Source organism: Sminthopsis crassicaudata, chromosome 1 (assembly GCF_048593235.1).
Source record: "Sminthopsis crassicaudata isolate SCR6 chromosome 1, ASM4859323v1, whole genome shotgun sequence".
NCBI lineage: Eukaryota > Metazoa > Chordata > Mammalia > Dasyuromorphia > Dasyuridae > Sminthopsis > Sminthopsis crassicaudata.
In genome coordinates, this window is record NC_133617.1 from 57,230,494 (window position 1) to 57,245,871 (window position 15,378).

The 15,378-nt window shown below is 36.7% G+C and overlaps 1 protein-coding gene across 1 annotated transcript in view; it reads left to right on the forward strand.

The window, feature by feature from the left end:
• TMEM259 (transmembrane protein 259) overlaps positions 1 to 15,378 on the forward strand; it is a 55,058-nt gene that overhangs the window by 13,521 nt on the left and 26,159 nt on the right. The window contains exons 2-3 of the mRNA XM_074305264.1: positions 9,563 to 9,829; positions 13,182 to 13,305. Coding sequence (XP_074161365.1) covers positions 9,563 to 9,829; positions 13,182 to 13,305 — 391 coding nt within the window. The remainder of the gene's footprint in view (positions 1 to 9,562; positions 9,830 to 13,181; positions 13,306 to 15,378) is intronic.

Consider the following 15,378-nt stretch of genomic DNA (forward strand, 5'->3'; position numbering starts at 1 on the left):
TATCCTTGCCCTTCCTAAAAACATTGCCTCAGCAGTATGTTTGTCTGAGACTCTCTAGCCATCTCTGGGGAGATGTGCAATACTCTACAATGCTTTCTTTTAGATTTCTCTGTGGCCTCTGGTATCTGTCCTATTTATCTTAATGATCCCAGAGGCTTTGATGCTCTCTTTAATGTGGCCCAAACATTAGCAGATAATTCTGTTTCAAAACCCAGAACAGGAGGAAGGAAGCAACCTAACAATCATAGAATATCAGAGGTAGAATAGAGGGCCAAAGGCAAAGGGATAAGCATGGTAGGAGTTGGAAGAGACATGGTTAGAAGTCTTAAGGTTCAGTACCTTCATTTTACAATTAACAAAATTGAAGCTTAAAAAATTGGCCCAAATCAAATAATTAGTGACAGAATTTGGACCTGACCATTACTGAGCTTCATTTCCCCTGTATTGGAAGTGATACCTGCCCCACCTTCCCAGCAGAAATGTGAAAGTTAAATTAGATATAATAATAGTTTCCATTTAGATAGAAAAGTTGGTAGTCTGGGGTACTTCAAGATTAAGTACTTTCAAGGAAAGTACTTGGAAATCCAGAAGTGTGAGTTGTTATTCAAAACACTGCTAGTTCCTTAATTTTCTCCCTTTACTGCACTCCTTTATTTCTTCACGTTTTAGTCCCTAATTCTTCTCTTGCAATGTTCTTGACCCTTTCCAGCTTTTGTATCCTTTACATTCAGTTCATATATTTGTTCAGCACTCATTGTGTGCCTCCTGTGGTGCTGTGAAATTCCTAAAGATGTTGAAGCAGGGAAGACTTTGCTGTCTCACTCTTTTGCCTCCTCTCTTATTTTTTACTAGTTCTAGTTCTAACTCACTTTGTGACCTTCAGCATGTCACTTGTCTCCTTCTTATCCTTACAACTTTCTTACTTTTTTTCTTCTTTATAGCCACTGGGTTGCTACACTGACTTGTTTGCAGTTTCTCAAATATGATGTAACATTTCCTTCTCTGAGCCTTTGTGCTGATAGGTCCCTTATGCCTGGAATGCTCTCCCTTTATGCCCTCTCTTCCCCACCCCCAGTTTCTCTGCCTTCTTGTATAACTCAACTCAAATCCCATCTCCTATAGGACACCTGCTTCAGCAGCTACTAATGCCTTCCCTTTACAGATTACCCTGATCTACTCCGTAGATATATTTTCCATGTGCTTAATTATTTATATGTTGTTTCCCTCTTTAGAATGTATGCTCCTTGAGGGCAGAAACAGTTTTTTGCTTTTTGTGTGTGTGTCCCTACTTTTTAGCACTATGCTTGATACATATGTTCAATAAATAATTGTTGACTAACTCTGAGATTTAGTTTCCTTATTTGTAAAAAGGATTGGACTTGGTGATCTTTACGGTCTCCTCCAGAGACTTATTGTTAAAGTGTGGTCTCTAACCTGTCTCTTGGGAAGATAGAGTTTGAGCATAAGAAACAACCACTGCATTAAAGGATGGCAGAGAAAGTTAGAACAAATGATAGAAATGCTAAAAACCTGTTAAGGTCTCTTGATTACACCAAAGATAAATATCCCTGCTTCTGTTCTGTTGTAGAAAAGTTTCATGTAACCATTGTCAGGGAAGTATGAGGTGCTCATTAATGGTATGTCAGATGTCCCTTCTACTGAGAATAGTTAAAGAATCTAACACTCAAACTGTAGCCTTGTATGGGTTTTTCCCTCTAGTGAGTAAGCAGAACCTGTTCTTGGGAAAGCAAAGCTGAACCAACTCAAAGATTAACATTTTCTTACCTGACAGCTAGAAGAGCAAGAGAAGGATAGACCTTAAATTCTTTACTGCTTGAAGTCGAGGGTAAAGTCTAAATGACATCACAAATCTGAGATATCAGGTAGTTGTAGAGCCAAGAGACTTGATTCTGCTGCCATGTGTTTTTAGTGCTTTCTCAAATCTACAGAAGTGTCCATAATTGGTTACATTTTAACATACACTTAGCTTTTCATTTGAGGCCCTTAACAAGTTGATTCTAATTTCCCTTTACAGTCTTATTCCATACTATTCCTTTTTATGTAGATCATACAGCATTGATATTACTCAAATTCATCATTTGATCTCCTGTTTCTGTGCATTTGTACAAGCTTTCCTTCCTACCTGGAATGTACTTCTCAGAATCCCCATTTTCCTTCAGATTTCAAAAGGTATGAAACCTTCCCTGAGTTCCTAGTTGTTATGGCTAGTCCTCCTTCAGTTTACCTTTATTTACTTATCTGCGAATTTATACCTTTAAAAAAAAAAGCTGCTTATTTTTCCAAATACAAGCAAAGATAGTTTAAAACATTCAAAACTTTGTGTTCCAAATTTTTCTCCCTCTTTTCCCCCTCTCTTTCTCCCCTAGGCAGCAAGAAATCCAATAGATTAACCCTGTGTGTGGATTATTTTTTTTCTCCTAATAAAATGTAAGTTTCTTAAGGAGTAAGTAGTGTTTATTTTTTGGAGTTATATTCCTGGTTCCGAGTATTTTAGTTACTTAGCAAGTGTTTGTCATATTGGTTAGATATAGAATTGACTAGACTTAGATACATAAGATGTGGGAGAGTGAAAGGTCAGAGAGGTTATAAACCAAAGAGACTGGAAGAATGGTGCTGCCTTCACAGAAATAGAAATATTTAGAAGGAAGGTATGGCTTGGGGTGAGGAGGAAGATTAGTTCTATTTTAGACAGATTCCGTTAGAGATGTCTACCAGTTCTCCATTTTGAAATGTCTAGTTGTTTTACTGGAAAAGAGGTAGACTGGTGTTGGATGCACATCTAATTGAATCCATGAGAGTTCACAGGATCACCCAGCATATAGAGAAAAAGGAAGAGGACCAACAACAGAAGCGTCTGTGTAGTAGGTATAATGTGGGTGAAGATCCAGCAAAGAAAGGAGTGTGCAGACAGGTAGAATGAGAACCAAGAAAATAATGTCACAAAAACCCAGAGAGTAAAGTGGCCAAAAGGATGAGATAATCAACAGTGTCAAATGCTTCAGAGAATTCAAGAAAGCTAGAAATTGATCAAAGACCATTAATAATTTATGGGTTACTCCAGTGAGTGAAGAGTAAGTTTAGTTGAAATGACATCTATTGCTAAGAGGTAACTACTAATAGCAAAGGAATCTGTTTGGCCCTGCCAACTGTAGCAACAACAGAATGAATGGCTTTTTTCTTACTGACACATTGGTGACAAATCATAAGTATCCTTTCTTAATATAAAAGATAGTATGTATCATATGCTTGGAACATAATCTAGAGGTGAAAACCATAGCCGGGATGCTGGAAATCCATGTTCTGGTCTTTGTTTTGCCACTTCATACTTTCTTACTTTGGATCATGAAAAGAGACCTGTGAGTTTTGATGAGTCACTGTATTAAAATGAGCTAAATGAATAACTTTACAACCAAAAAAATTTAATGCTATTTACCACTGCATCAAGAGAGGCATGGTGTCCAGAACAAGGGAATTGATACTCCTGCAATAGTCTGCAATGATCAGAACACATCTAGAATGTTATGGGTTTTGTTTTTGTTTTTGTGAGGGGACATGCTTTGGGCCAGACATTAACAAGCTAAAGGGCATCTAAAAGAGGACTGTTATTAGGGGGGTGAAAGGATATAGCCATAATTCTGGTTTTCATCAACTCATGCCTGGAATATTACAATAGCAAGCAGCTTGGTCTTCCCATCTCAAGTCTCCCTATTCCATTCCATCCTATACTCACTTGCCAAAATCATCTTCCCAATATGCATGTCCGACTATATTAGTACCCTATTCAATAAATTTTACTTGATCCCTATTAACTCTGTATCATGCATAAAATCCTCTGACATTGAAAGTTCTTCCCTAATTTGCCCCTTCTTGCCTTTCTTGTTTTCTTTCACTATATTGCCTTCTACATGCTCTGATCCAATAATAGTGGTTTTCTTGCTGTCCCTCAAATATATCACTCTATCTTCCCATTCTTTGTCCTTTCACTAGCTGTCTTCCTTAATTGCAGTATTCTCCTTCATCTCCACCTCTTGCCTTCCTTTACTTCCTTCAAGACTCAGCTCAAACCTTAAATTCTATAAATTCTTTTCCCAGTTATTGTTTTGCTTTCCTCCAATGTATCATAGACTACCTGGAATAAGGGTTGTTGTTTGTCCCATTAGTATGTGAGCCCTTAGAGAATAGAGCCTGGTTTTACCTTTCATGGTTATCCCTATTGCTTAGCATAGTGCCTGGTGCATAATAAAAACTTAATTATCTGTGGTTATTTTTGTGGTTGATTTGGAGCTGAAAGGGACCTTAGAAATTGTCTAATCCAGTTTTAGTCATTTTAGGGGAGGAAGGAGCCTAGTCACACAGTTTCAGACTCAGCACTCTTTCTACTCTTGTCATTTTGCCTCAGAGAAAATTGAAAACTTTATCATTTTCTCTTTAAGCATTTTAACTTTAAACTTCCACTTGTTCCTCCAATTGAAAGGGGGACTAGTCTTGTTTTGCTTGGGCCCAGAGAACAAAATTAGGAGCAGTGGGGAGAAGTTTCAAAGAAATAGATTTAGGATTGATGTAAGAAACACTAAATGCAATTAGAGCTTTTCTTTCTTTTCTTTTTTTTTTTTTTAGTGCAGTTCTAAAATTTTCTTTTTTTTTTTTATATATATATATTTTATAATATTATCCCTTGTATTCATTTTTCCAAATTATCCCCCCCTCCCTCTATTCCCTCCCCCCGATGACAGGCAATCCCATACATTTTACATGTGTTACAATATAGTCTAGATACAATACATGTGTGTGAATATCATTTTCTTGTTGCACAATAAACATTAGATTCCGAAGGTATAAGTAACCTGGGCAGACAGATATTAGTGTTAACAATTTACATTCACTTCCCAGTGTTTCTTCTCTGGGTGTAGCTACCTCTGTCCATCATTGATCAACTGGAAGTGAGTTGGTTTTTCTTTATGTTGAAGATTTCCACTTCCATCAGAATACATCCTCATACAGTATTGTTGTTGAAGTGTACAGTGATCTTCTGGTTCTGCTCATTTCACTCAGCATCAGTTGATTTAAGTCTCTCCAAGCCTCTCTGTATTCCTCCTGCTGGTCATTTCTTACAGAGCAATAATATTCCATAACCTTCATATACCATAATTTACCCAACCATTCTCCAACTGATGGACATCCATTCATCTTCCAGTTTCTAGCTACTACAAAAAGAGCTGCCACAAACATTTTGGCACATATATGTCTCTTTCCGCTCTTTAGTATTTCTTTGGGATATAAGCCCAGTAGTAGCGCTGCTGGGTCAAAGGGTATGGACAGTTTGATAACTTTTTGGGCATAATTCCAGATTGCTCTCCAGAATGGCTGGATTCTTTCGCAACTCCACCAGCAATGTATTAGTGTCCCAGTTTCCCCACATCCCCTCCAACATTCATCATTATTTGTTCCTGTCATCTTAGCCAATCTGACAGGTGTGTAGTGGTATCTCAGAGTTGTCTTAATTTGCATTTCTCTGATCAATAGTGATTTGGAACACTCTTTCATGTGAGTGGATATAGTTTCAATTTCTTCCTCTGAGAATTGTCTGTTCATATCCTTTGACCATTTATCAATTGGAGAATGGTTTGATTTGTTATAAATTAGCGTCAGTTCTCTATATATTTTGGAAATGAGACCTTTGTCAGAACCTTTGTTTTTAAAAATATTTTCCCAATTTGTTACTTCCCTTCTAATCTTGTTTGCATTAGTATTATTTGTACAGAAACTTTTTAGTTTGATGTAATCAAAATCTTCTATTTTGTGATCAATAATGATCTCTAGTTCTCCTCTGGGCATAAATTCCTTCCTCCTCCACAAGTCTGAGAGGTAGATTATCCTCTGTTCCTCTAATCCATTTATTATCTCCCTCTTTATGCCTAAATCATGGACCCATTTTGATCTTATCTTGGTATATGGTGTTCAATTAGAGCTTTTTAAAAATGGAATAGCTCATGGTACCTAGGTGGTGCAGTGGATAGAGAGCCAGCCCTGAAATCTGAGTTCAAATCTGGCCTCAGACACTTAACATTCCTAGCTGTGTATAACCCTGGACAAATCACTTAAATCCAATTGGCTCAGCACAAAAAAAAAAAAAAAAGGAATAGCTTTTATTGGAAATCTTTGATTAAGGTTGGTTGACCACTTGCCATGAATGTTGTAGAGAAGATTAAGTTAAACCAGCAAGCATTTTTTAAGCATCTGCTTTGTGCCAGGCACTACTAGCAATACAAAGGCAAAAACAAAGCCTTCAAGGAGCTCAAAATCTAATGGGAAAGCCAGTGTGCAAACATTATTGTACAAGTTGTATGTGTGTCTATGTATATATATGTATGTGTGTGTGAATACACACAAATCAAGGAATGTAAGGGATTGACACATGAATACAATGACTGGTATGGGGGAAAGGGCAGTTGGTAGGTAGTAAAGGATGGTATTAGAGAAGGAAAGGAGAGGTTATCTTCTGCATGTGGGATTTGGGCATAATTTCTAAGTAGGGAAGGTAAAACTGAGGCTCAGAGATTGTGACTGCACCATTGTCACACAGTACCAGGGCAAGTTAATCAAATCTGTATGGTGTGAAGCCTCATACAGTGTTAGCTTTGAAGAATTCAGTTACAATTTAAGAGTATTAGCTTCTTCATGCAATGATACTAATAATAGCTGGCATTCATGTAACACTTTGTTGCAGTGCTTCTCAATTTTCTTCTGCTCGTGGTAGCTCAGTATTATTTGCTCTGAGGAATCTCAGCTATCTCTTGATGTGGGAGAGTTGGGAATCTGTGTAAGTACATGCCATTGCAAGTGCAACTTTCTGAAAATTTGTGACCTGCCAAGGTTATTAGAAATATAAGTTTCATACAATCTGGGTAGCTTTTTGAGAGCCAGTATTTTTTAGTACCATAGCTCCTCATATTAAACCTATTATCCTTTGATTTACAGAACAATCACGTGAGGCATCGGTGCTGTCAGTATTAGGATTTATAGATGACAGAACTGAGGCTCAGCAAAAGGAATTAACTTTCCCAAGACAGTAGCAGAGCTGGGACTAGAACTCATGCGACATGTGTCTTCTGTTAGTCCCAACAAGCACATGGTCCTTTACTTTTTTCTCCCCAGACACTTAGAGTTACAGCAAGCAGCACAGTAATGAACACTTAGTAGGCATTCAATAAATACCTGTTGATTGAGATGGTGTGCATTTACTACAAAGATTACTGTTTTGACTCCTTGCTTAGCCATTTTCTTTTTGAAACAGTCACTTTTTTCTCTGAACTTCAGTTTCCTCTTCTATAAAATATAGCTGACAATACTGGCCCTATGTACTTCACAAGAAGTCTTCTCAAGTCAGCACAGAGTTTATTAGAAACACATTTGCTAGCAAAGAATTATGTTAGTTATAGCTTGGTTGTTCAGAAGAACTCCTTTCCATTCTAGAGATCTTTATGATTAGAGAAAATATGCACAAAGCATATGTTCTTTCCTAGGGGTAAAGCTCTTGCCCTTTTGCTTTTTATTGGCCTGTATTTGTGGTATTTTGATAAAGGGAATGGATTCATCCTGAAATTCTACAAGGATCTTAATGCCATCCATTCCATGAGAACTGGATAAAGCCTCATCATGCTTATAACTGTAAGCAAATTCATCATTTCAAAGTCATCAGACATTGCTATCATGGAAGTCAAAGCTGCATTATAAAATCTTTGTTCTCTAGTATAAGAGAGCAATGAGGCAATTTCTTTTTGTTCAGTCTTGAAGCTATAAGCTTGTAGAAGTAGTTCATCCCCAGTAGCTGTGGTTGTTGAAATAGGAATAAACAACAGCTTTGGTTTTTGACTCTTAGATGACTCTCTTGAAAAAAATTTTTTTTTTTTTTAAATCATAGACTTTAAGTTGAAATGGACTTCAAAAGTTGGCTTAACCTCTATCCTGATCATGGATTCAGTGTGTAACTTCCCCAGAAAGTGATCATCAACCTCCTACTTTTATCATAACTAACCTTTATAATAAGGTATCTTTAGTACCTTGAAGTTTGCAAAATTGTTTACATATCTTTTGAAGCACAATAACCCAGTGAAGTGTGTATAACTTCTGGCATTATCTTTACAGACCTTCATTCTCACTGTCTACTGAAACTGCCTTTTTGACTTTTGTACATCTAGGATTGTTGGGACATTATTTCCAGAGTCGAGCTGAATTGTGTCTTGTTGAAGTCTCCTTTTCTTCTTTCCCTTAATTCCCAACCCCTTTTACTTCTACTTTTGTTCTCTAACCCAACACAAGTTTAGATTTGAGGTAAGGCCAAACTGTGATTATTCACAACAATTCTGGATAATATTTTATGTGTCAGCAGTATTTTTCATTTCTATTAAGCTTTTCTCACAATAGATATCCCTTTGAGGTAACTTACTTTTTTTTTTTTTTTTTTTAAACGTAAGGATATTTGGGATGTTAGTGAAGTCACTCAGATCCTCTTTCCAAGTCAGATAAACCAACAGTACTCTATATTGTTTCCTTTCTATGTTTATGACCTGATTCTCATACTTTTTTTGCCTTTTAAAAACTAAATTCCTTTATTGTGTTATAGTGTTTTATTTTGAAGTGCCAAGTTTAGACATGTTGCTAATTATATAATACTTGTACCTCAAGACTGATTTAATTTGTAAATACTTCTAATCATGACCCTTGTCTATTCAAAATACTTCAGTGGCTCTCTTTAGTCTACTGAATAAAATAAGAATTGAACCCCTTCATAATCTAGTGCCAGCATGGCTATTCAGTCTCATCTCACATTCTTCTTTCATTAAACTGATCCTATTGACACGGTTCATTCACTGTTCCCTGGACAACAAGTGTTCTTTCCCATCCTTGAATTTGCTCATGCTTTTCTATTCTATTGAAATATGCTTGCTCCTCAACCCTACCTCCATCTCTGCCTGTTCAATGTAAGAGAAATTCAGATGGCACCTCTTCCAGGAACTTTGCATGATTGCTTAGTAGGAAATAATCCTACTTTCCTTGGATCTTATGCACTTAATTTTAAATCTTAATCCTACTAGACTATGAAAAGGAGTCCTTCGGGATGTCAGCCGTATTTTACTTATGGCACATCAGCTTTAGGAAGTCATCTAGTCTAGCCTGTACAGTGATCTTTTCTTCAACAAGTGATTATCTCTCCTTTGTTTGAGGTCCTCTAATGGATGGAGAATTCATTAAGTCCCAGTGTGGCCAGTTCTACTTTTAGTTAGCTTCAAGCCTATATCTGCCTCCTGCAACCTTATTCTATGAGACTAAGCATATGTTAATTTCATCTCTCTCTCCCTTTTTTTTGATTGGACTAAGGTATTTTCCAGGGAGTCAAGGTCATACTTATTTAGTTTTATAGTGCCTTCAACACTAAAACAGTGCCCTATATGTCATACCACTTAATACATGATTGTTGGACTGGATTGAAATAAATATGATTATTGACTTTGGTTTTCTTCTTGTTTTCTGATGTTTATAGGCACTCTTTGTGCTTTTCATCCTGGCCTATATCCACATTGCCTTCTCTCGCACCCCTATTAATTGTTTGGAACATGTGCGAGACAAGTGGCCCAGAGATGGTATCCTCCGAGTAGAAATTCAACACAACTCCAGCCGAGCTCCCATCTTCCTCCAGTTTTGTGATGCTGAAAGCTTCCCAGGCATGGTGATAGAGTCTGAGGAAGAAGAGGAGGAGGAAGACGATGATGAAATGACAGTAGAGATGTTTGAGAACAGCTCAGTCAAGGTAAGCTGAACCAGGTTACCACAATGGCAACTGAGGTTTCCCCCCCAGAAAAACATATTAGAATTTTTTTTAAGAACTAGAATTGAATTTGGTTATAATCTAATTCAAACAAATATTTTAAATATGGAGAGGCTGGCCTAAAGAGAGGTGATTTGCCCATAGTCATGTATATAGTCAACATTTATAAAGCATAGCAAGCATTAATTAAGCTCCTACAACGTGTTTGGTAGTGTTTTCAAGGAACTTATATAATTTTAATGTGGGAGACAACATACAGATTACTATATATAGTCGTAGATAGAATAAATTGGAGACAATCAACAGAGAGAAGATACTAGTATTAAGGAGGATAAGGAAAGGCTGATTGCAAGAAGTATATTTTAGCTAGGACTTGAAGTAAGCCAGAAAGTGGAGATAAGGAGAGAGAGCATTCTAGAGATAGAGGAAAGCCACACTTGAGAAACATAGTATCATTTGTTGGGGGAAAGAAAGGAGGCCATTGGCACTGGATTGCAGAGTACATGCAGTAAGACTGACTGAAATACCAGACAAAGGCTTTTATATTTGATATTGGAGGTGGTGGGGGTGGTGGAGGTGGTAAGAGAGCGCACTGGAATTTATTGAGTGGGGGAGTGACATGGCCAGAACTGCACTTTAAGAAGGTCAGGTTGATAATTGAATGGAGGATGGATTGGAGTGTGAATAAACTTGTAGGCAGACTCACCAGTAACCTGTTGTAAATGGCAGGTGATGAGGGTCTGTGCCAGGGTGGTCACAGTGTCAAAGGAAAAGCAGGGTTGTATTGAAGGCTCTCTTTGCCTCTTCTCTTTCCTTCTCTCCCTCCCCCCTCCCCCTTTCCTATCTCACCCTTCTTAGGCTGGAAATATAGCAGCTACTCAGAGGTTCAGTCCTACCACTGTTTGGTACAGAAGCCTTAACCTGCATTTCTGTATTTCCCACCTGGGCTGGTCCCTCCTTAGGCAGCCTGGTGGCCCTTCACTCCTTAAGACTTATCTTAGTGGTAAGGGACTTAATGCAAACAGGTACCTGGTTGGTTTTAGCCTTACTGAGGCTTAGAACTCTCAGACTCAAGCCATCTACTAGCCTTGTCCCCTAGGAGCAAGGATTACAGTTATGTGTCACCACACCTGGCAACAAGAATTTAAAAAATGATACCTTGTATATATCAACAAGAATTTTTCCAGTACTACTGTCTCATGCTGTTTGTTTTGTTTGTTTTTTTGGCACCATTTGTTCCAGGTGCTGAGGATACAAATATAAAGAATGACAAAGTCCTTATTTGCCCTTTTTTTTGTGGGGGTGGGGGGGCGCAAGACAGTTGGGGTTAAGTAACTTGCCATGTGTCACACAGCTCAGAAGTGTTCCTTCCTAGGAATCCTGAGACTAGATTTGAACTCGGGGCCTCCTGATTCCAGAACTGGTATATAAGAATATACACAGCATAAATATAAAGTAAATTGATGCAGATATGGGGAAAAATTAGTGAAAGTCATGATTGTTTAAGAAGGCAGGCATTAGTTGGGAGAATTCAGCCAATGCTTCACACAGAAGATGACTGAGCTTTGTCTTAAAGGAGGAGAGGGACTGAAGTAGAGGTATTCTACTTTTAGAGGACTTCTAGGATTGGGGAAGAAATAGTGTAAAGGTACAGTATCAGCACTTGAACTTCAGTCCCTGCTCTAGTTCTTTCTACTTCACCAAGTATATATCCAATTGAATGTTATCCCTTTAAGAAAGATCATTTTCTGAAAAGGATTTGGTGGCTCATAATCTTTCTGAATGATAACTCAATATTTCTGCAGCACATCAGTTTATAAATTAGGAAGTACATGTGTTATTAACCCCCATTTTATAGATGGGGAAATTGAAGTGATTTGATTATCGTACAAAATAAGTGACAGGGCCACCACTCTCAAATTTCAGTATTTGTTGTCCCAAGTTTAATGTGCTTTTCATTATATTTGTCTTTTGACCATCTTAATGAGGTGGAATTACTGTTTTTAAATATCCGAATGTCACATGGAAGAAGAATTAGACTTTTCCTCTTCTTGCCTCCATGAGAACAACTAAAGTCATTGGGTATAGAAGTTGTTAGTAAAGTTGTATTAAGCTTCATTGTAAGCTGCAGTCCTTCCAAAGATCCTCTGCTTACCAGGGGGATTGAGTAGATCCTTGCCATTTTCCTCTAGGTGAATAGTTTCTTCTTGACTGACAATTCAGAAAAAAGCCTTTTCATTTTCCTTTGGATTTTTTTTTTTTCTTCCACACTGGGAACTCTGCTGTCTGAGAGAAAATTAAGTTTTCCCCTAAAACTTTTAGCATAATAACTACCACTACTTTTCCATGGCATAATTTATAAGTAATTTAATATAACAAAAAAAAAAAGCCTTGGAGTTAATATGTTTGAAAGAGTATGAAGGTGCTAATAATATTTGTGTTTCCTATTTATTTCACAAGACTATTGTGAGGTTGAAATAGTATATACAGAAAACACTTGTAAAAAACTTTGGAAATGTCAGCTGTTATTGTCAGAAGTCTTAGGATCATAGAACTTAGAGATAACTTAGTCCAACTGTCTAATTTTATAGGCCCATGTATTTGGCCTAATACTGTCATAAAGAATTCTGGATTATAATAATTAATATTTATAGAGAGCTTTAATGTTTACATAATGCTTTACATATATTATCTCATTTAATCTTTAGTTTTAGTCAATCAGTTCTTCAATTTGGACTTAGGTCTTTGACAGTGTTTTATTGGTTCATGTGACAGAGCATTCTGAGCTCGTATTGGTCTAATCAGCCACAGTAGAACATACTTTAACTTGATTTTAACAGAGTGATATCATTTTGGTCTTCTTTGAAAACAAAGGACAACAATCAGTCATTGGTACATAAAGCATTCATTTTGACTTCATGCTCAACATCTTGCAGTTGGATCAGCCCAGTAAAGAATTTGGTTCATTTAATGTTGTTTGAATATCCTTAAGTCCTCAGGGAGTAGTTATCCCTGACAAGAATAGTACTTCTCTTGGTCCCAAAGCAATACTGAGGTTTTGGGCCACTTTATTCACATTTGTGTTTTTGCAATAGTGATCCAAGTCCCTTTAGATTACAGTTTGAAAACAAAAACAAAAAAACTGTGGCTTTGGAGTTAGTTGGCTGAGGTTTGAATCTTGGTATTATCCTCACCATCATCACAGGCCATTTCTCTTCTCAGACTCTAACTATCCTCATTTGTAAGGGTGGACTACATCCTTCCCAGGATTGTATTATTAATTTGCAAGTCTTTGCTAACTCTTTTGCTGCCGCTGCTGCTTTTTTTAAAACAGTTTGAGCTGGACATTGAACCAAAGGTATTCCTGAAGCCTTCCCGGGTGAGCAACCCTGAAGCATTGACCCAGATGGCCAAGAATCAGAGCCAGGAGCTTTCCTTCACTGAGGCGACGACTAAAGGTATGCAGCCTCTGATCGAGACTGTGTCGGAATTTGAGATGCTAGCCAGAGCAGGTAAAGACAACTTCTTTTGGTACCCTGTTCTTTCTCTCTTCACTAACTTTCCCCCTTTTCTTCTCACCTCAGCTTTCCTTTCATCTGTTTATCTTTCACTCATTCCCTTAACCCTTTCTGAGTGAAGTCAAAATATGGGTGATAAGCATGTCAAACAAATGCTTAACCAATCATGTGGCTATCTCCCTGGGCATCTGTTTAGGGAGAGAAGAAATTAAGGGATTCATTGTGTCCTGAGGCCTATAAGTGCAATTTGATGTAATTTTTTATCGGATTGTTCTCAGTTGTTTTGGTTTAAATTAAAAAACACATATTTAGGGCCTAGTTATTTAAAAGTTAGTGTGATGTACATATATTGTATCTAGGTTATACTGTAACACTTGTAAAATGTATGGGATTGCCTGTCATCTAGCGGAGGGAGTAGAGAGAGGGAGGGGAAAATTTGGAAATTTTAATACAAAAAAATTACTCATGCATATATACTGTCAAAAAAATTTATAATTATAAAATTAATTCAAAAAAAAAAGTTAGTGTGATGTAATAGGAAAAAAGCAGCTGCTGGAGGGTCCTTCTAGTCACATAATTGACAAGATTTCAGAATTCTTCCCTGAAGAAGAAGAATCTCTTACTATAGGTCACTTAGGACAGGAAATCTTAAATCAGAACTTTTTTTTTTTTTTTTTTTTTTTTTTTAACATCATTGCATTTCACTAGAATTGGTTTCTTATGTAAATCCTATGTATATCCTTTTATTTCTGCTTGTTTTACTTTGTTAATTCCTCATATATTCCTTATTTCTTTATAGTAATATTCTATCATATTCATATGTCATCGCTTTTTCAGCCATTCTCCCAATTGGTGGCACCCACTTTGTTTCTAATTCTTACCTATTACAAAGAATGTTAATGTAATTGTTTTAGTTTGCATTTAATCTATATTTTTCTCTTTTTTTAACTTGGGGTATGTCTCCAGAAGTGGGATAGCTGGTTCAAAAAGTATAGATAGGATAATCACTTTTTATGCATAATTTTAAACTGCTATCCAGAGGGGTTATTAGTTTGTAGGATGTTAGGGGAAACCTAAGAATTGTTTTGTATTTCACTTACTATTAGTGCTTTTAAGGCAGTTATTATAGCTTGAAATTCTTTGGGGAATTGTTCATTGATCACTTATTATTGAGGAATGGCTCTTGGCATTAAATATTTATGTAAATTCCCTCTATACCTCTGATATAAGATTTTTATCAGTGATAGTGGATGCCAAGTATTTTTTTCTCTTCTTTAAGTCAGACACTTTTCAATTTTATCCTATGTTCTTTTTATAATTTTCCTGTTAAAGTAACAATTGAGACTTTTTGGGAGACATGGCCAATGTAGGAATTTGTTTTGCATGATGATATATCTTTGGGTTGGTTTTTTTGTTTTTATTTCTCAATAGTATTCCATTTTGCCAAATACATGCAAAGATAGCTTTCAGCAATCACATCTTAAGATTTTGTGTTGCATGATTTCTCCCTCCCTCCCTGAAATAGCAAGCAATCTGATATAGGTAATACATGTGCATAATTCATGCCAAAAAAGGGAAAATCTCGAGAAAAAGAAAAAAGTCTCTATTGTTCCTCTAAATGCAGATGGAATTCTCTAAGTCTATTGGAATTATCTTGGATCACTGTATTGCTGAGAAGAGCCAAGTCTGTCCTAATTGATCATCACATAATCTTGCTATTACAGTGTAATGTTCTGTTGGTTTTGCTCATTTTACTCAGCATCAGTTCATGTAAATCTTTCCAGGCTTTTCTGAAATCAGCCAGATCAGATTATAAATCTTAGTAAGGGCTTTTTGTTTTGTTTTTCTTGCTTTCTCAACTAGGGGAGAGAAAGGGAGGAAATGCAGATGTCAAAATAAAATCAGAGTTTAAAAAAATTCCCTTGCTAATCTGTTAAAGGTCCTTTTGTTTTCTTTGAATTTTTTTCTCCGATTATTATTATTATTTTAGGCAACTGAGGTTAAGTGACTTGC